Source organism: Carcharodon carcharias, chromosome 15, assembly GCF_017639515.1.
Source record: "Carcharodon carcharias isolate sCarCar2 chromosome 15, sCarCar2.pri, whole genome shotgun sequence".
Taxonomy (NCBI): Eukaryota; Metazoa; Chordata; class Chondrichthyes; order Lamniformes; family Lamnidae; genus Carcharodon; species Carcharodon carcharias.
The window spans coordinates 126,618,606-126,640,252 of NC_054481.1; the positions used below are offsets into that span (position 1 = coordinate 126,618,606).

The 21,647-nt window shown below is 40.5% G+C and overlaps 2 protein-coding genes across 4 annotated transcripts in view; both read left to right on the forward strand.

Annotated features, from left to right (window-relative positions):
• slc25a33 (solute carrier family 25 member 33) overlaps window positions 1–5,830 on the forward strand; it is a 44,353-nt gene extending 38,523 nt beyond the window's left edge. Inside the window, exons 7-8 of one of the 3 annotated variants that reach the window (XR_005945327.1) lie at window positions 601–926; window positions 3,095–5,830. Coding sequence is in view for 1 of the 3 variants with exons in the window: in XM_041206589.1 (XP_041062523.1) it covers window positions 601–791 (191 nt within the window). In the remaining 2 variants the exon portion in view is untranslated. Of the gene's footprint in view, window positions 1–600; window positions 2,449–3,094 lie in introns of those variants that run through there. The other 2 variants (XR_005945328.1, XM_041206589.1) reach the window with 2 other exon arrangements.
• A 4,971-nt stretch (window positions 5,831–10,801) lies between these two features.
• Window positions 10,802–21,647, forward strand: part of tmem201 (transmembrane protein 201) — a 187,327-nt gene continuing 176,481 nt past the window's right edge. The window contains exon 1 of the mRNA XM_041206450.1: window positions 10,802–11,034. The gene's annotated coding sequence lies outside the window, so the exon portion shown is untranslated. The remainder of the gene's footprint in view (window positions 11,035–21,647) is intronic.

Below are 21,647 nucleotides of genomic sequence, written 5' to 3' on the forward strand. Positions count from 1 at the left end.
CAATAAGATCATGGCTGATCTGATTGTAACCTTCACTCCACATACCTGCCTACCACAATAACCCTTCACCCCCTTGTTTATTAAGAATCTACCTAGCTGTGCCTTGCATTCCAGATAATCATAACTTGCTGTAAAAATATTTCTTCTCATCTCCCCTCTGATTCTTTTGTCATCCTAGCCTTATTCTACCTTTATTCTACATTATGTAGTAATGATGTATGTAACTTAAAATGTTTCTAGAAAAGTTGAAAGGTGTCTCCACAAAAACGATAGCATTATAATAGACTCCAGATGTTTGAGAGAACTACTTGGAGTGGTACTAAACTAATCCCATCAGGAAGGTGCTAGATTTGTGCTGAATTAACCATTCAGTGGAGCTCAACTATTGGCCTCACTTAGCATGATGCTAGGGAGAGGAAAATAATGAGCTAGATTCTGTGCACACTAACTATTCAGTGACTTCGATTGAAAAATGTACCTGTAACAGGATTGCTAACTGCTTCTTAGGGCTCCATTCAATAATGCTGAGAGGAGCATCAAAGTGAAAACTGAAATGAAGAGAAAACTTGACACTAATTATTTTTCACATTTATTTTTCAGAGGTAATAAGGACACGATTAAGGGAGGAAGGCACAAAGTACAAGTCATTTTTGCAAACTGCACGTTTAGTGGCAATAGAGGAAGGTTACAGTGCTTTCTATAGAGGACTGCAAGCTCAGCTGATTCGCCAGATTCCAAACACTGCAATAATGATGACTACCTATGAACTGATTGTTCATGTTTTGGGATAGTGTTGGAAGTAAAAGGACACCAAGCAATCAAAGGATTCTGTTTTGTCGCACTGCAATATCATAATGAGCCACAAACTAAGGGAAAATGTGGCAAGTCACTGACCAGATTAGAAATTGTTCATGTCAACTATAAAGGTGAGATTTTCTCTCTGGATCTGAGCAAAGTGCGCACTTTGGGTGCTAAAACTGGCATTAACATCCCTGTGTTCACTAGAAATAAACTTGCCAGGGTTCTGGTTCCTGATTGCTGTCTGGTGACTTCTGCACAAAGTGTGTTGGTGGGCACTGAGTGACATCAAAACCATGAAGTCCTCTCTGGTTTTCTGCCACTCAGACCAGGCTCTCATATTGGACACATGGGGAAGTTACCAGATGGCTGCCAGTGCCTGTGAAACTGTACCAAAGCAAGAGTCATCGCTGATGGAGAATTGGCAAAAGAAAGAAAACTCTTTCTCTGAAGCTAATCTGTGCAGTGATATCAATGCATTGGTCTCTAGGCATCACTATTTATTTTGATGATGAAATGAAGTAAAGTTGCAAACTTAATTTGTGATACCATTTTCCTCTTGGAACGCACAGGACTTTTCTTTTGGCCTTCTGAAAACATTCGGAAGCTGTTTGAAAGGAATGTGTATATATTTGTAATGTATATGTTTTCTGTAGATATGTTTGGTTAATATGTGTTTCTACTGAATGCGGTATAAAATACACGCTATGTGCAGTTACAAAAGAAAATAAGAGCAAATGTTAATTTATTTGGTTTAATGTGTCTCTTAACAAAATGTGGAAACTGGAGAATGTTACCCCGTTATTAAAATGGTGTTTTACAAAACTCGTAAGGGAAATGTACATCTTATCACATGACAAGCACATACAATACTGCCATGCCACTAAGTCACTTTTTAGTTATTTTAGTTTACAACTGAGTCTCCTAAAAAATAATTTGGAATTAATTTCTCACTGAATGGAATTCAGGACTCAGTCTTGACTGAACTTCGAATTTTATACTTTATTTTCTTTTGGATTACCAGCAGCTGCAGTACTTTACATTTACTTTGTCAAAACGTTTGACAGTTTTATCAGTATATTGCACATTTCAGTGTTGAATCAGCAGAAAGCTCCAAATTGAATGTTAAAACCTGCAGTGACGATCATTTTAAAAATTGCTCTTCTACTATTAATCTTAGATGTGTGCCTTATTAAGTTGACAAGCTATCAAACTAACATTGTACTGGAATGAAATTGTCTTCAATGATCAGTACTGCAGGTTTTAGTATGACCTGGTAATCAAAATAGTTTTTTTTTTTTATCTTTCCCTTTCCACACTTGTTGATAACAGTTTTTTTTTATTTCCCCCCAGGTGTTTAAATGCTTGCATTTAATGCCTATCATTGGGGGGAGGTTAAGGAGACTCAATGATAATACCCTGCTAGAGCAATATTGAAGTTTCAGTGACAATGGATAGAAATGTTCTGGCTAAACCCAGAATTTGGGACAATGTTGTTGGGAGATGCTTTTTAAAGAAAATAAATAGTAATGACTTAGTCATGTTCCATTATTGCTTGTGTTCAGCATGTGTTACTGTTAAATTTGTTTCTTTTCAAAATATTCTGAATCGGTGCGAGAATTCCCATCTGAATAAATGCCTTCATCCTAATTTTCCTACCAAGCACTTCAGTTATTTTGATCTTTGAATACAATTTAGGAGCAGGCTTTGTTAAGCTCAATACCAAATGTATAGGAAGCAATTCCTCTTGCTTCCTTCGATTTCTGTGGTGCCAATCAACTGTTTTGTTTAGAAAATAATTTCTCAGCTATATCACTGACAAAAATCCAGGGAATATTTGTATTTTTAGAAAAAGTGGAAGGGCTTAAGTCTAAGTCACTGATGATGTTTTCCTCCTAAGTTCTGCGTATTTTGATAGCAAGTTGTATAAAATCAAATTACTCCCAGTGGTTACTGTCAATGTATTAATAATCACACTGCATGGCAATCACAATTGCTAGTTAAACAGGTGATGGGAATTGATTATCCCCCCATCTAAACAGAATAAAGAGAAACAGCTGGAACACTTTGTGTGGAAGCTACTTGGAAGTCAGTAGCACTGAGGAGTTGTCTTGAAAATAAACCAGCTTGAACCAAAAAGACCAACCTAGATTAATTCTTCCACCACAACCTCTTATTGTGATTAACATGGTAGCAGAGGATAAATGTTAAGCTTTGCTGATTAATTGCTGTATATGAAGATTTCTGTCTCAGTCCTCTTGAGGGAAAAGAAGTGTAATGTTGCTGACAATTTAAGTTACAGAATGGCGGAAGGACGGTGTAACATTGCAAGCTTTGACTGTCCGAACCTTATCAGCAATGGGAGGCTGAAGTTGAAATGTGGACCCGGGTTACTTCCATATCCCGAAAGAAGCAAGCTTTGGCTTTGGGGTTGTCATTACCAGTCAAAAGTAAGATAAGAAGTAAGATATTTTCAGAGTGGAAAGTGGATGATTTGGATCACGAAGAGGGATTGGACCTTCGGTTACAATTTTTGGATAAGTTTTACAAAAAGGATGTGTTATTGGAAACGTATGAAGTTTGGACGATCTTTGATAGGTTTGGGAAATCGGATGATCAGTCCATGGAAGAATATATCATGGATTTTAATAAATGATGCAGGAGACTACAGAGATTTGAACTTGAAGTTCCGGAATCGGTATTGGCAGTTAAATTACTGGACTGTGCTCGCATTTCTCATGTTGATTGTCTTTTAGTACTAACAGGGGTTCAATTCCGGGGGAAAGAACCTCTCCGAGATCAAATGACTGCTGCCCTGAAAAAATTTCTGGAGAAACAGTTGTTCCCTGCCACTTTCTTAGCAAATGCGAACAACTATGCTGTAAAACAAAGGATAGACGATTCAATGGTGGCTGAATTTCGAGGTCGACCAAATGTTAGACAAAGATTCCAATACAAAGATTATGAGGAGCAGACGATGGCAGATACAGGGTTGACTGACTATGAACAAAGTAATACTGAGGTACAGGACAAGGCTATTCATCCCAAAAGGGCAACAACCCAAGTAGGAACAAAGGTAACATACATGCCAGAAGGGACCAGTGTGGGAGGGATGTCACTATCATAGGGAGAGCTGGAAAGGCCACTGGTAAATAGAAACATTGGCTAAATGTGCAGGATGAAGTTCAGGAGACAAGACCTATCAATTGGCAAACCGAGGTAAAGATGTGGAAACCCAGAAAACGCAATATGAGTTCTAACAGTGGACCAGAAAGTGGTCGAGACCCTAGAAAAAAATCACAGACTTGCGAACACGATTCTGCTCACATGGAAGAATGATCATATAGTAATAGTCCAGAAAGGGAAAGGAATGCGAGTAGAGGCTGTAGCTTAACAAGGAGGACTAGAAAGCAAGCTAGCAATCTCAATAGAAGTAGAAGTCCTTATGGACAAGAGATACTAGTAGGTGCTAATAAATTGGAAAATAAGCTGATAAAGGAAGCCAAACAGAAAGAGTTAAAGTTGGAAGGAATTTGGGGTATATTCTGAAATACATGACAAAGGACAGCCAGCTTTATCTCACTGATGGATCTGTACAGAAAAGGTACTCCCAGACAGCGCATATAAGGCCAAAGCGAGATTAGTAGCCCAAGGCTTTGAAGAGAGACTAGGAGATCAGGATGTCAGAGTGGACTCACCTACAGTGTGGAAAGTGAGTCTGAAGATTTTTTAAGCTATTTTGGCATCCTATTCATGGGAGTGCAAATCGATTGATATAAAGGCTGCGTTTTTACAGGGGGATAAGTTTCAAAGGGAAGTTTTTTTTGAAACCACCCAAAGAAGCTGGGGATGAAGAAGGAAAGCTATGGCAATTGAACAAGTGTGTTTATGGTTTGAATGATGCATCAAGAGTTTGGTATTTTTCCATGAGGTCTGTCCTGTTGAAACCAAGCATTCAATTAAAGGCAGACCCCGCAATGTTCTACTGGTACCATAAGGAGAAACTAGCCAGAATCTTTATCACGCATGTTGATGATTTCCTGTGGGGAGGCTCTGTCGAATCTGGACAATGTGTAATCGAGAAGATAAAGAAGGAATTCCAGGTCAGAAGTCAGGCTTCAGGGGTCTTTAAATCCATAGGTTTAGACATTAAGCAGAGCAAGTTAGGAGTGACAGTGAATCAACAATCTTATCTAGAAAATGTTAATCATATCGCAATAATTCAGGTTAGATGCTCACAAAAAGAGGATCCTGCTACCAAGGCAGAAACAGAACAGTTGAGAAGTTTGATTGGACAGTTGAACTGGCTGTGCACTCAGACTAGGCCTGAGACGCTAGTTATGATGTGTTGGAGCTGAGTACTATGATGAAACATGCTACAGTTAAGCAAGTTCTGAGGGCAAATAAAACACAAAAAAAAAAATTTCCCAGAGATGATGTGTGCTCAAGTTTCCAGCCTTGGGTGATCCAGAAGATGCGAGGTTGGTCATTTTTAGCGATGCTTCACATGCCAATCTTCCAAATGGGTACTCTAGAACAGCAGGGTTTATCATATTCTTGGTGGGAAAGAATGATAAATTTGCCTGCTGGCTTGGGAGGACAAGAAAATAAAAAGGGCAGTGAAAAGCACCTTAGCTGCTGGAATGCTGGCCTTGGTAGAAGCATTAGATATGGGGGTTTACTTATCCAATATACTGACAGAAATGTTATATAAGGGGCAATGTGGGGAAAGTTTGCCCATAGAATGTTATGTTGATAACCGGTCTCTGGGACAACGTTCAATCCACAAAAAGTGTCACTGAAAAAAGGCTAAGAATAGACGTAGCCAGCATAAAAGAAATGTTCGATAGAAGGGAGATCCCTAAGATAAAATGGATTGACACAAGTCACCAACTATCAGACTGTTTTACGAAAAGAAGTGCCTGCTCTAAGAAATTATTAAACGTATTGGAAGAGGGTGTCTTATAATGATGTAATGAAAACCACTTTTGTTTTGTAATTGTTATTTAGTAAAGGAAATATGGGAATTATATATATGTGGAAATACGTGACATTATTTCCTTGTTTGTATTTTAAAAATGTTCTTTAAGTTTCTTTTTCGAAGTTTTAATTTAAAAAGAAAAGAGGGGAGTCTGTCAATGTATAAATAATCGCACTGCATGGCAATCACCTTGTTAAAGACAATTGCTAGTTAAACAGGTGATGGGATTTGATTATCCATCTAAATAGAAAATAAAAAGAAACAACTGGAACACTTCGTGGGGAAGCTACTTGGAAGTCAGTATCACTGAGGAGTTGGCTTGAAAATAAACCAGCTTGAACCAAAAGACCAGCCTGGATTAATTCTTCCACCACAGCCTCTTATTGTGATTAACAGTTACTACAAATGGATTTAATGTGATCACCCTGATGGGGAATGAACTTTGTTCAGTTCTGAGTCTGGCAGTGAGCAGTGTTATCTTTTAGCACCAGGCCCTTTAGGAAGGAAGTAGAGATAATTAAAGTTTGTAGAAAATTGACAAAAAGCTTTTTCAATGTCAAAATACAAACAGAATCTCCTTCAAATAATTGTTGGGTTTTCAGACGTATTCTGTTAGCAGTGCTGAAATGTTTCAGCTTTCTCTTTTGTATTTTAGTTAACTCTTCGGACTCAGAACTGCCAAATCATTCTGGCTCTTTAAAAAAAAAATCATGGATTTCTCTTAAAATATGCTGACTGAATCAGATAGGTGGGTAACACAACAGAGTGGTATCAAACTGCAGTTTGAATTCCAATAGAATGCAGATCCCAACTTCATCAGTAAGAACTTGACTATTTGGAGTATGCTTAGACAATCCAGTTTGATTGGTACCCAGAGATCTGTTCTAGCATAGCCTCATCACCAAGCATTAAATGGATAAATGTAACTAATCTAGTCCAGAAATTTGTTTTTTTTTTTAGCTCTCCATATCCAGGTGGTCACCCATATCTTCTAAAAAGATTACAAAGATGCATTTGTTGCTAGAAATGCGAAGTTTACATGATTGGAACTGTCTTAATTTAGGGTAAAATGGAGGAAAATGAAGGGGGCCTTGTGACCTGTTCTGAATTCTGCCTGACAACAAGCTTGGGCAGCTTGGTTGTAAAGGGAGGTCCATGTTGTTCTACTGGGAAGAAGTTGAATGATAATGGCAGGGGCATCTTTGACCGTGGGTAGAAGGTTAATTTTCAAGTCTCACAGCAAGTTATCAGAAATGACAGGTTTTAAAAGTGGCTATACTTTAAATTGTCTATTTAATTCCAAGATATAATGGATTTGGAGTTTTCAAAGATAGTTAATCAGCATTTCTACCTGAATGCAAGACCCACGTGATTCACGTTATCATGGAGATGGGCTTTGAGGGGGAAACAGGCCATAGAAAGCCATTATTGTATTGGCTTACAGGGTTTTCTTAAGATTTCCTTGAACCTCTTAGACCAATCTGCAAGAACCTGAGAGAGATATAGAGGCAGCAGAATGTGGACGGGAGCTTACACCCGGATTATAGAGACCAAGTTCGTGAGGATTTAAACAGGGCTGGAAGATTTGGCTAGAGGGAGGACTCTCCAGGGTAACTGTCACTGTGAAAGTCAGTTCAGCAAATAGAAGCTATCCAGCTGGAAAAGGAAAAAGGAAGCAAGCCATCAGGAGCTGAGAATAGCTTTGCATTGGTTCCTGAAGAATGAAGTGCCCACTTAAAGGGAGAAGGGAAGAAGTAAAGTATAACCATGGAGAGGGATTTTCAGTCATCTTAAATGTTAATTGGGGGATTTTTCTGCAGTTTAGAGTATAAATTGCCAGCTGAATTTTGTTTAGACAATTTTACTTCTGGTTTGTTTGTTACAGTAAAAGTTTTAAAACTTGAAATCTTGTCATATGATCCTTCCAGTCAGTCATTGGAAATCAAAAAAACTTTTTAAAGGATGTTGGTTTCTACAAGGATTGTAACATTATTCTGGAATATTTTTAAACAATTCATCTGGGGAAAGGGCCTGAAGACCTTGCTGGATTCAGTGTTGGAAGTGATATGAATTAACATTTGTACTCATGTACCTTCATTAAATTATACATTAAAAATATCAATTGTCATTTTAACTGTTCTTCTTAACTAGGTTCAGTGGTTGAGGTTTTCTGCCTTTATGGTTATGAGCAATTTCACCATCTCCCATTTCTTCACATTCAACTCCCTGTGTTTTGATCGGGAGGAAATCACACGCTGGCAGCAGCAGAACACCCAATCCAGCACTGTTTAAACAAATAGTCAATCCAGACCAGAAAATGATGTATAGATTGATTCCTGCCCTGTGTCGTGTTAGAATTAGCCACAGCATCATGGACTTTTTAAATCCATTCTCAGGTTGTAGGTAAAAGTCAAGAAACTTAAGGTCAGACCAGAATCAGCCTTGCCTGTGATATCCCCCTAGCCTCCTGGCATTCATTGTCTAGGCTCACAAAAAGACTGGTAGGATGACGGGTGCTTGTGAAACCACTCCTTAACCAGAGGTCATCACCTTGCAGGTATGGATGGAAGAAACAAAAGTAAAACACAAAACCAATTACTATGTATCAGGAATATGGGTGATCTCAGTGAAATATGTAGATGATATCTCCCACTTCAGGTTAGTTTGGCAATAGATTTAATCAGTTTCCAATGTCAGGACACTAGCCTTTCTGAGTCAAATACGGGAATTAATGTGACTGAAGAAGATGATGCACAGAGTTGGCAAGTAGTTTAATGCAGTTAAATAGTTACATTTAGTTTTTAATGCAACTCCAGGGTAGGGTGTGGGTTCCTGGATTCCATCTTTGTCCTTTTGTTCTTGGTAGCTGTTCTTAACTGCATTTTTGTCCCGAGTATTTGAGTAATTTTAATTTAATTTGTTTCTGCCTCACATGGATGGTTGACTGTCTACTTCTGGATATTATCTCCACTCCAGGTACAGTCTGCTGGTGCTTACCTGGATTTTATGATGCTTATATGACAGTTAGCTGTGCACGTGCTCAGTAGAATGTTTTCATGAAAGTACAACTTTGCTTGCTTACTTGCAGCGGTGTAATTATGTGACTTGCACTGATTTATACCAGTACCTATACGGTACTTGAAGGTATATGCAGTGTATGTGATGTTGGATAAGGATACTGCATGAACATCTTCCAAGGGAAATTTCATTACTTATTTTTATACCTTCCTACTTTTTCTAATTTCTATTTGTTTTAGTGGCCATCGATTCATTCTTAATAAAGCTGCTGGTTCTTCGGTTTTGCTTCTCTTGAAGCCTACACTTCAGACAGTTATAAGAGGATCCATTGTAATTGTGGGACTATTACAGTAGTCTCACTATGTCTATTAATGATGCAGCTGATTTAGCGTAGCTTTTTGGACCTTTTTTTTGATTTGTTCATTTTCTGAGTTTATTCCTACGGTCAGTTCCTTCTAAATGAACATTTTAACGTTTAAAAAGTAAATTAAAATTCAAAACCATTTTTCTGTTGATTTTTTTTTGTTTTGCCCACATACACATTTTGCCCCTTTTTAACACCTTCAAAATATACACCACCAATTTGTAGCATTATTCTTAACTTGATAGTATGCCTCACTTGAGATTAAGCTGGGAGAAGATCCAATCGAAAAGCAGAATTCTATGAATGCTGGAAATCTGAAATAAAAACAGAAAACGCTGGAAATACACAGCAAGTCAGGCAGCATCTGTGGAGAGAGAAACAGTTAATGTTTCAGGTCAATGACCTTTCATCAGAACTGGGAAAAGTTAGAGATGTAAAAGGTTTTGAGTTCCCCTATTTTGTTGCTTTTTCATTGCATGTTTCAGTTTTTCTCTTATTTGTGCTTTTAGACAGCAGCACACCTCTAGGCACATCTTTTGTTTCTTTTCTTGCCCCCATCACCATTTCCTTTGGCCCTGTAGGACTTAACTCTTCTGTCATTCAATCTCTCCTGTCATCCACCCTATCACAGACATTCCTTTGCCCTTGTCCCACCCACTCCTTGCTCAGAACCTATGATGAAAGGCTATCCACCTGAAACATTGGCCCAGATCTTCCACGGAGCGGCAGTCATCATCGGTTTGCCACGCCACTCAAACTTTCTCCCACTTCAACACTGCTCTGCATTATTTGCTAGGTCTTCTGAGCCTGGCTTCTCCAAAAATGCAGAGCTCCATCATGGCGCTATGGCATCGGGGGGAAACCAGATGCACCCCGCCCCCCCCACGGCATTTGCTGCCTTATTGTAGGTTTAAATGTCCAGTGTGAATGGGTGAGTGGAAGAATGAATGAGTAGGATGGGGGAGGTAAGTGGGTTGGGGGTGGGGAGGATCAGTATGTGTGATTGCAGGAGGGTAGGGGATCAACTCTGTAGCTAACCAGGAGTTATTTTTTCTAGATAACTGCTCAGTTAAGTCCCATGAAACTGTCCGAAGTCTCCGATTCTAACTATGAGTCAGAGACTTTCACGTAGGTTCCTGGGAAACAGGGGAATTGCCCATCAGAAGTTCAGACTTCCTGGGCAATTCCCATGCAGGTCAGCCTGTTGGGACTTCTGCAGGGTCCCAGCACGAATCTTGGGTCTTGGTCCAGTCTCTGACAATCTGGAAACTGGAAAATCTGGGCTACTAACTTAGAAAAGATTTGTTTAGCAGGATCTATACTCTTTATTTTGCCTCAATTTTCAGGGCTTTCCTAAAGGAAGTGAGAAATGCAGACTATGGTCAGCTTCCAAACCACTGCCAGTCTGCATATCACTTTTTTCCCCCCAGCTTCCTGCATATATTGTGGCAACTTGTGTCTTCCAGCTACTGAATTTCCAGTTTGATGAATTTGGAGGCCAGTAACTAAGATCAAATTTCTACTGGCAATAGGCCCTTTCAGGAAATGAAAAATGTTAATGATGTGAGACGTGAAATACAGACACTCCTTGGTCTGGACTGGAGCAGCACATTTCTAATACACTGCTCCAGTCCAGTTATAAGATGAGCGGGCAGGTAAATCGAACCATAATACTTTGGAAGTTTGTGTATTGCTGTCACCATCTTGCGGAAGAGATGTCAGTATGGGCAGCAATGATTTCCATTTACAGATTTACAGATCAGAGAGATGGCCAGATCTGCTCTACTCTGCATATGACCTGAATTTAGAGTATCTTCAACTACTGCGCGAAGGCAAATTCTCCACTGTCTGGATGAACAAAGTTCAATTCACAGTAAGTGCTATAAATGTCATATTTAAAGCTGTGTCAAGTATCCTGGGATTTTATTGTAAACAGGATGCCTAATCTATCTGGAAACTATTACTGTCTTATGAGTTGCAAAACCAAGCTGAAAATCCATAGTGTTAGAGTTTGTTTACTTGATAAGGAGTGTGTGCACACCCACTCTAAAGGGACTCGCCCTATTTTGCTAATTCCAAGGAATTTGAGCACAGGTTCATAAAATTGCAGAAATTCCAGCACAGAAGGAGGCTTTTAGGCCCCCCTCATGTCTTTGCTGATGCCAGCTCCTCAAATAGAACTGTCTAATTGCATTTCCTTGCATCCTGTTCCGTTTTATTATATAGTCACTGATTTGATTGCCTTTTGTGGCATTCTCTATCCTTATAACAATCTTTGGGGGAATCTTATTCCTGTTTTGTTCTATAATTCTGTACCTATACCCCATGTTAACAATTCATCAACCAGTGGAAATAATTTTTAACAATCTACTTTCATACTCTTTTTAATATGTCTCCCTTCTTTTGTCCAGTGAAAAATACCAATTTTCCAGCATTTCTTCTAAACTATAACCTCTCATTCCAGTACCACATCAGCAACACTGATTATCTTTAGCTTCCCTTCACATCAAAGCACTTTTAAACCTCTGCCCTTGAGCCCATAATGCCCCGTGACTCCTCACTCATGCTGCTTCAGGAATTGTGGAGCCAGAGATCCTGCTTAAACCCTGTGCTCTGTTTCTTCCGTCCCATCATCCGATCTGTTCCGTTATCTTTTCTACGCCTGTAGCCCTTTCTCCATCCAGTTGCTGCCGAAGCCCTTGTCCATTCCTTCATTGCCTGAAGGCTTGATTTCTTCAGACGTTCTTATTAGCCTCCCTACATTAGCTCATCCACAACCCTAAAGCCTGCATCTTTATTCGCACTCCCGTCCTTTGCTAGCTCTCCTGCATCCTCGTCCTCCAAGATTTTGATTTAATTGAACACTTTCCATGGCCTTGCCATTAATATGATGGCGCATGACGTCCTTTCACTTAGCAAAACGGTGCGACTGTTAATGACTTTTGATCCAAGCAAGAGTTCGATAGAATTTCGTATTTTTCATATTCAAACATCTCGAGTTCTAGCTGTTATGTGTTTAAAATACCCATCACCGAGGAGATTTCTAAATATCTGATACTCTTTCTATTCAAAACACATTTAGATATTTTATGAAAATTGACGAGAAAAATTGGGTTTGATCGATCGAGGTCGGGACCTGCCCTTGAATCCATGATGAGTCTCACTCAGGTTGCTGACTCCCGTCCTAGCCACTCATTCTTCTCTCCTTTACCCTTTTCCAGTTTACCCCTTCACTGCTTCTTTGCATTTGATAGTTGCTGATTTAGCAGCAAGTAAAGTAAAATTTGGAAGGAACTAGATGGACTTGAATATTTTATTTTCACGGTTGCGAGATTTTGTGTGCACGCATGTCTTTTGAATATAGCTTTTATGGATCCTCTGGTGCCCAAACAGTACTCTTAACCTCAGCCTTTGAAGAGCATATATGAACTGTATTATCTTTAACCTAATTCAGTTCATGAAAGGGCTTGCAGTTCAGAAAGTAGTGCACACGAAAAGGACAGTAGAAAAAGCTACAATTGCTGAAGTAGTAAAAATCTTAGTCACACAACAGGAAATTACCACACAAGTTAGGTACATCTTTTAGTAATTTGTTTCCAGCAGCTTAGTGGAGCAAAGACAGGGAAGTACACATCCCTGAGGAGTAGGGTTCAGTTTAAATTTCAAAAGATTTGCAAAAAAAAAGTCATTGTATTATGAATTAAATTGAGTCTGATATTTGAAAGAATAATTCTATGTTTCTGTGATTTCATCACAGTATTCTTCCATTTTACATACAAAGCAATACATTCTTCTCGGCCTCTGACCAGCCATTCTCACATCTTTGTTTTGTTCATCGTTCCCTCTTTTTGTTTTTTTATTTCCACTTCTATGACTGCTGGGCAAACATTCCAGTCCCAGGTCACTCCTTGGCCTGGCCATTTGGAGGTTTACATGAGGTGCATGAGGAGTAACTTGCTCGCTGACATCTCACCTCATGGAGGGGAAAGTGCCAACATTTAATGGGTATCTCCACCTGCTGGCCAAGACTGGAAACGTAGCTGGTTGACTATAGAGTTCCCGCACGAAAGTTGTTGTTAATGTGTTTCCAGCTGTCTGAGAAGCATCCTGCTGAAATAGAGTCTGGAATTTGAAAAGTACCGCAACACTTTGTATTTCAGGAAATCGCCCCTTCTGGCTCTCAATCTAAACACTGCTCCATGGATGGCAAAATGCTTTTGTTAGCAGGCTTGGTGAGGTTTGAATTGCTAAGGTGCTAGAACAAAGGGAGGAATGATGCTGCACATGATAATTCTTTGATGGTCAAGTTTAACATGTACCTCCAGTAAAACGACATGATGGTACTGTCTTTGAGCTTGAGGAATGTCTCGGGGTTCATTTGCCCCATTTCCCTGATGTTTTCATATACAAGGATGTAAATTGTGTCAGCCATGGTGCAGTTGGCAGCACTCATCTCTAAGTCACAAGGTCCTGGGTTCACGTCTTACTGTAGGGCTTGAGCACCAAAAGGCAAGGCTGTCACTCCAATCCAGCACTGAGGGATTGCTGCACTGTTGGCGGTGCCATCTTTTGGATGAGATGTTAGAGCAAAGCCTCATCTGTCTGCTTGTTGGATGTAAAAGATTCTGTGCCACTTGCAAAGAAGAGCAGCGGAGTTATTACCGGTGTATGGCGAATAATTATCCCTCAACCAACATTGCAAAAAACTTTATTTGGTCATTATCACGTTGCTTTTGGGAGTTTGCTATATATATTTTTTTTATAATTTTCATAGGACGCAGGCATCACTGGCAAGGCCAGTATTTGTTGTCCAACCCTAATTGCCCTTGAACTTTTTTTAAGAGGGCAGTTAAAGGTCAACCATATTGCTGTGGATCTGGAGTCACATGTAGACCAGACCAGATAAGGATGGGAGATTTTCTTCCCTGAAGGACATTAGTGAACCAGATTTTTTTTTTTACTTACGACAATTGATGCAAGCATTACTGAGACTAAGCTTTCAATTCCAGTTTTTTTTAATTCAATTTAAATTCCACCAGCTACCCTGGTGGGATTTAAACCCATGTCTCCAGGATATTAGCCTGGGATTCTAGATTACTGGTCCAATGGCTCCTATGTTTCTTACATCACAACAGTACACTACATGAGTACTTCATTGGCTGTAAAACACTTTGAGATGTCCAGTGATCATGAAAAGTGCCCTATAAATGGAAGTCTTTGTTTTTCTTTAAACTAATTCCTTTGGGTCATCATTTGTGTCAATCTCTCCCTGTGAATAATGCACCATCTTGTCCAGCAAACAAATATAATAGCAGCCCATATTGTGCAGTCACCACCAAAGGGAAGGCTCTTGCTGCTAACCTTGAGAAAGCTTCTCACAAAGACCTAGTGAACTCCTGTGGTGTCTGTTTCCCATAATAAGTCATCAGTTTTGTTTTGCTGTCAGCTTTCGGGGAATGCCAAGAATAGTGAAGTCATCAAGCAGACTAAGCAGCCAATCAGATTGAAGAATTCTCAGTCAACAAACCAAAAACCTTAAAAAGCACTGAATAACATTCACTTTTCAATTATTTCACAGAGAGTGAAATGAAGATTGGGATATAGACAGGAGATTAATGTAGGGCTGAGAAACAAATTTTAAAAAAATTTAATTATTTTTAATTGTTTTAAAAAATCTAAGAATTTTTTTATCATGGAATGGAGGGAATGACGGTCCAGATTTCTAAAATTAGTATTTCAGGATCAGGGAATTTATTCAGTAGTAATTATGACTTAGTATGTGTTTTAAAAACTGAGTTATGCATCATTAACAAGTAACATTTTGAATGTTTTTACAGCAGGAATGGTGTATAAAAATTGAAGTTCACACCAAATCACTAATCTCTGTAACAAAAACAAAAATACCTGGAAAAACTCAGCAGGTCTGACAGCATCTGCGGAGAGGAACACAGTTAATGTTTTGAGTCAGTATAACTCTTCAACAGAACTAAGGAAAAATAGAAAAAAGGTGAAATATAAGCTGGTTTAAGCTGGGGGGGATGGGACAGATAGAGCTGGATAGAGGGCCAATGATAAGTGGAGATTGCCAAAAGATGTCATAGACAAAAGGACAAAGAGGTGTTGATGGTGGTGATATTAGCTAAGAAATGTGCTAATAGTGCCATTAAGGGTAGGAAGCAGTTCGAGCAAGGTACAGATAGCCCTAGTGGGGGTGGGGTGGGGGGAAGGGATCGGAATAGGCTAAAAGGTAGAGATAAAACAATGGATGGAAATACATTTAAAAATAATGGAACTAGGTGGGAAAAGAAAAATCTATATAAATTATTGGAAAAGGGGGGATCGGAAAGGGGGTGGGGATGGAGGAGAGAGTTCATGATCTAAAGTTGTTGAACTCAATATTCAGTCCAGAAGGCTGTAAAGTGCCTAGTCGGAAGATGAGGTGCTGTTCCTCTAGTGCCGATTGCATCTGTGAAGACTGCACCAGCGCATCCTGCAGAGGAGCAGAGCATCCCTGACAGCACTTCCAGATTTCTGCATTATAACTGTGCATGTGCAGCCATCAGGAATTGTTAGTTTCACAGAGATGATGATGGCATTACAACTGCAAGTTTGGGGTTATTGCGATCTTGCAGGAATTTCACAAACTAAAGGGGTGGAATTTTATGCCAGCGGGGTTTCACCTTCCCGCCAAAGTCAGAGGAGTTTGGAATGGCTCGTTGCGTTTTATGGCCCTGTACCCTCCACCCCACCCCACCCCACAACGGCGCCATAAAATTCCAGCCAAGGTCATGCTGCCTGCTACAACTTGATGGTATTGATGTTTAGTGTGTGCCTGTGTGCCAGCCATCAAGTAAGAAAGTCTGTGGCCAGGTTGACAAGCAAGAATCATGAAATTATTAGTTTAATGTCATGATCACCAGCTGAGGTTACCCCTGGACAAGCCTGATCCCAGGGCGGAACCCAGCTCGATAGATCCTAACTTTTATTTGTTTAGATACGTGGAGACGGGCTACTGAACAGAGTCACCGGAGTCAGCTAATGAACTTTTAACAAAAGCATAATAAATAAAACATTTATTAAATAAGAAAAGATTAACTATATTACGATACTCCTTCACCCACAACTATACCTTTACAGATATATACAGATTTGTAAGATAACACAAGGTACAAGAGCTATCTTATACTCTAATGTTCACAGTAAGTATACAGTCCGTGTAAACCAATAGGCGACCTGTGGTCAGACACAGCACACTGAAACCAAGTGACTGATGCCACCCCAAATAGATGCTATGGATCCCTCATCACCTCCCCCCAGATGTTTGTCACACCGTGACCCATGAGGGTTTCCAATCTCCAATTTCCAAGAACTCGCCTTGGAATCTTTTCCCAAACCGACGCTCTCTCTCAGACTCCTTTCGCAAGGGTTCACCCCCAGGGTTTCGAACTCTCCTTCAGATGTTCCTCTCCTCTGGGTCATCACGTGTTCAAGCTTTCCTCCACACACTCTCTCTCACTGACTCAGCTGTTAACAGTACCACTGCTACACAGCAAAGAGTTACAGACCTTCAGTTATCTCTTTGGACCTTCTGGCTTCTCACAAGCCTTTATCTCTAAGCTTTAAGCTTGGAGCCTTTCTCTGCTCCTCACTCTTAACTTCACTTAACAGGGTCTTTTCTAGGTTCCTGTCTGTCCTCTGACTACAAGGTCTGCTTGGGACTTTTCCTGTTCCACTCCCCTGGATTTGGGGACTTTCTTCTTTAGCTTGGGCTTGGCTATCTGGCCCATCTAGGCTGCTTCTGCCTGGCAGCTGTCTTCAAACCTGAGCTCAAAAACTGCTGTTCCTAGTTTCTTCTGTGTGTGTCTGTGGGAAGGGTCCTGTCTCTCTGGACCCCTGTTGCTAAGCAACAGCCCAATTTTTCTACCCTTGCGTTTGCTTGGCTTCTCGTACAGCCATAAACTCTGGTGCAGGCACCTTTTAAAGTGAAACTAAAACTCGACTTGCCCTTTTCTTAACATAGAGACTCCAGAAGTGCAAATAAAACTTAAAACATTAAAGCTAAGACTCATTCCTAACACTCACAGATATAAATATAACGTACTTAATCCATTTAAACACCAAATCAATCTTCTTTGTAAGACTTGTTGACAAACGTGCTGATGAATGCATGGGACATCCTGATTTTAATCTTTAGTCCTATTTCTTGGGTCACTTCCCTTATTTAGTCAGTAAAAAAAAAAATAAATCGCCCTCTCTATTTAGCCTTCTGGTTTCCTCTTTGCTTTCTATTCTGTCATCAGACTGATGTGCTCGCCTTGCATTTTCCTCACTAATGAGCTGGCGATCTTACGGCGTTTCAAATAACGTTTCTTTCAGAAGATTTCTTAGCAGGTCATCTGTGCATCTGGTACCTTGCCTGTATTCTCATGGCACACTTCCTTGTCGGCTTAGGATTTCCTTGGCACCTTGCCCGGTACTTACCCAGTAACTTCCTAGTTCTTGGCTCTCACCGATCCGCCTGTGAACCTACAGGAGAAACTGGCTGTTCAGCCCAACCAATCCATGTTGGTGTTAACCCTCTACATCAGTGGTATTCCTAACCCCATATGCCTGTATTACCCTTTCCTTTAGCCCACCTAACATATTCTTTTTCGTATTTGCATTTCCTCATATTAGGCAGAGTTCTAGTAAATCTGTGCTGGATCCTCTCTTACCTCAACATTCTTCCTATACTGTGGAGCCTAAAACTGTCCAATGTGCTGATTGTGGTGTTACTTGTGCAAACCTCTTTCAGACCAAAGGACAAGAAATACAGTACTGAATGCAGATTAATGAGGTAGTCATTGACATTTTGTGAACTAGGTTTCCAAAGTGCCAATATTATAAACTCCATTATGGCTCTCATTTCTGCAACAGTCCATAGCATCAGACCTTGGAAAAACTGGCAAGTCTCTTAAAGCCTTTGACACCCTACCCTCTTTCTCCAAGGTCTCCAGTTCCATTCCGCATGTCTGTCCCCATCCAAAATCAGCTTCATAATTGAATTTCGTGTCCCCTGTTAGGCTGGAGGAAACACCAGTCAGTGTTACCGTTAGAGAATGGGTATGTTTATGATTAATTGTTCTATCTAATCCTCAGAAATCAATAAGCTTGAAATACTGAGGTTTTCCATTCATTCTTGGGATATGCCCTCACTTGCAAGGCTAGCTTTTTCAGAGGGAAGTTAAGAATTGACCACGTTGCTGTGGCTCTTGAGTCACATGTAGACCAGACCAGCTAAGGACAGCAGATTTCATGATCATTATTAATGAGACTAGCATTTTATTCCAGATCAATTTAATAAATTGAATTTAAATGTCTCCAGTTACTGCAGTGGGATTTGAACTCATGTCTAGAGCATTCATCCAGGCTTCTGAATTACTAGACCAGTAAATCGTTATTATGCTATCGTTCCCCCTGGGGTAAAATCTTCATAGATTTATTAAGCATACACTACCTACAATTGTACTTTTATACTTAAATGTGATTGTGAGTGCAATCGTTTAACAGTTGGAAATTCAAGAGTCTCTCAGTTCTGAGCTCAGCGTATGCTCAATTATTTTTCAATTCCAGCCATCTTTACAATCTGTCAATCGTCATAACATTTCTTTCATCCTCACTGCAACAACATGCACATTTCAAAATTGCATTATTATAAAAAAGTTAAAATGCATCATAGAAGAATTTAATTTAATTTGCCTCTAGACAAAGACAGATCATGCTTCATGTTCTGCCATCCTGGTAGTCACACGATACAATAGAAATAGAGTTGTTGACGATTCATAGCAATCAATTAATCTACAATGGACCCAGATTTGACACGAGGAAAGCCCCAGTGGTGGAGAGCTTTGACAACTGGGCAAAATCATCAGGTTGGCGATCAGGGGCGGGTCCCGTTCGCCGGAGCGTAAAATGACGCGCAGTGACATCGGGCACGTGTCCCGACGTCACCGTGTGTATCATTCTGATCCTCAGTTCGGCGGGTGCACAGAGGAGTCGGCTCCACGCCCGCCAAACTGTCAAAGGCCTGTTAAGGCCATTTAAAAACTAATTCAAGTAATTAAATTGAGCTTCCCGTCCAAACTTAAGGTTGACGGGCAGGCGAAGAGCCCAGGCGGCCTTCGCATTTTTCATGAAACCTCATGCACGGGTGGGATGACCTTTTAATTAGCTTCTTCTGCTTCCCTCCCTTGCTCTAACCCACCAGGCCAAACTTCCTCAGAAGTTCCTCCCTGCTCTAGCCCTGGACTTGCATCTTTCTTGAGTTTCTTCTCTCCTCATGCCATCTCTGACCTCGCCTTGTCCATGAGATCCTCCTCCTCATCCTCCCTCGATCCTGTTACCACTAATCTACTGACCACTCTGCTATATTTAAAGCAAAATCCCGCAGAGGCTGGAAATCTGAAATAAAAAGAGAAAATGCTGGAAAACCTCAGCAGATCTAGCAGCATCTATAGAGAGAGAAAGAGTTAATGTTTCGAGTCCATATGACTTGTCTTCAGAGCTAAGGTACACTGTTAGATTATTCTGAAATGATGTAGGAACTATATTGTCATGTGTATGTATGTCCAGAGTGCCACATCACTCACCACTGCACTTCAGTCATTGTACCAAAGCAATAAGATATCGTTCTGTAACACATGATGAGATTTGGAGAAATATACTCAATATCAGATCCAATACCTGTGTCTAAAAGTGAGGTTATTTTGAACTTCTGGGAACCACAAGACATAACACACCCAATTTCTCCTGGCTCCCACATTAGCTGACATTGGTAATAATTCTTTCTCCTCAGGCTTTATCCTTCTTTCTTTCAAATCTGCTGTCATAACCCCTCTCCTTATCAAAAAACAACTCTGGCCCTATCTCTAACCTCCCTTTCCTCTCCAACGTCCCTGAATATGCTGTTGTCTCCAAAATCCATGCCCATCTTTCCTGGAACTTTAATCAGTTTTCTGCCCTGCCACAGCACCAAATCACTTATCAAAGTCACAAATGATATCTTAAGTAAATGTAGCAAAATTAAACTATCACTCTTCATCCTTCTTGACCGGTCTGAGGCCTTCAACATGGTTGACCACACTGTCCAGTCCCAATGCCTCTCTGCTTTTGTCCAGTTTGTGGGATTGCTCTCACCTGATTCCATTCCTATCTGTCCAGTTGTAGCAAGAGAATCACTTGCAATGGCTTCTCCTCCTGCTCTTGCAAAGCTACATCTGGTGTCCCCCAAGGATTTAACCTTAGATCCCTCCAATTTCTCATCCACATGCTGGCCCTCAGTGATATCATCCGAAAGCACAGCATCAATTTCCACTTGTATATTATGACACTCAACTGTACCTCACCATGACTTCATAGAGTCATAGAATTATACAGCACAGAAACAGGCCCTTCAGCCTATTGTGTCCATGCCGGCCACCAAGCACCTATCTATTCTAATCCCATTTTCTAGCACTTGGCCCTGTATGTTGTGGTGTTTCAAGTGCTCATCTAAATACTTCTTAAATGTTGTGAGGGTTCCTCCCCTTACCACCCCTTCAGGAAGTGTGATTCAGATTCCAACTACCCTCTGGATGAAAACATTATCCCTCAAATCTCCTCTAAACCTCCTGCCCCTTACCTTAAATATATGCTCCCTGGTTCCTGACACCTCCACTAAGGGGAAAAGTTTCTTCCTATCTATGCTACCTATGCCCCTCATAATTTTGGACATCTCTTTCAGGTCCCCCTTCCGCCTTCTCTGCTCTAAGAAAAACAACCCTAGCCTATCCAGTCTCTCTTCATAGCTGAAACACCCCAGCCCAGGCAACATCCTGGTGAATCTCTTCTACACCCTCTCCAGTGCAATCACATCCTTCCTATAATGTGGCGACCAGAACTGCACACAGTACTCCAGCTGTGGCCTAACCAGCATTTTATACAGCTCCAACATAACCTCCCTGCTCTAATATTCAATGCCCTGGCTAATAAAGGCAAGTATCCCATATGCCTTCTTAACCACATTATCTACCTGTGCTGCTGCCTTCGGGGATCTATGGACATGTACACCGAGGTCCCTCTGATCCTCTGTACTTCCTAGGGTCCTACCATTCATTGAATATCCTCTTGCCATGTTAGTCCTCCCAAAATGCATCATCTCACGCTTCTCAGGATTAAATTTCATTTGCCACTGCTCTGCCCATCTTACCAGCCCATCTATATTGTCCTGTAATCTAAGGCTTTCCTCCTCACTATTTACAACACCACCAATTTTCATGTCATCTGTGAATTTACTGATCATATCTCCTATATTCACGTCTAAATCATTAACGTACGCTACAAACAGCAAGAGTCCCAGCACCAATTCTGCAGTACATCACTCGTCACAGGCTTCCAATGGCAAAAACAACTGTCAAACATCACTTCTTGCCACTAAGCCAAATTTTGATTCAATTTGCCACATTGCCC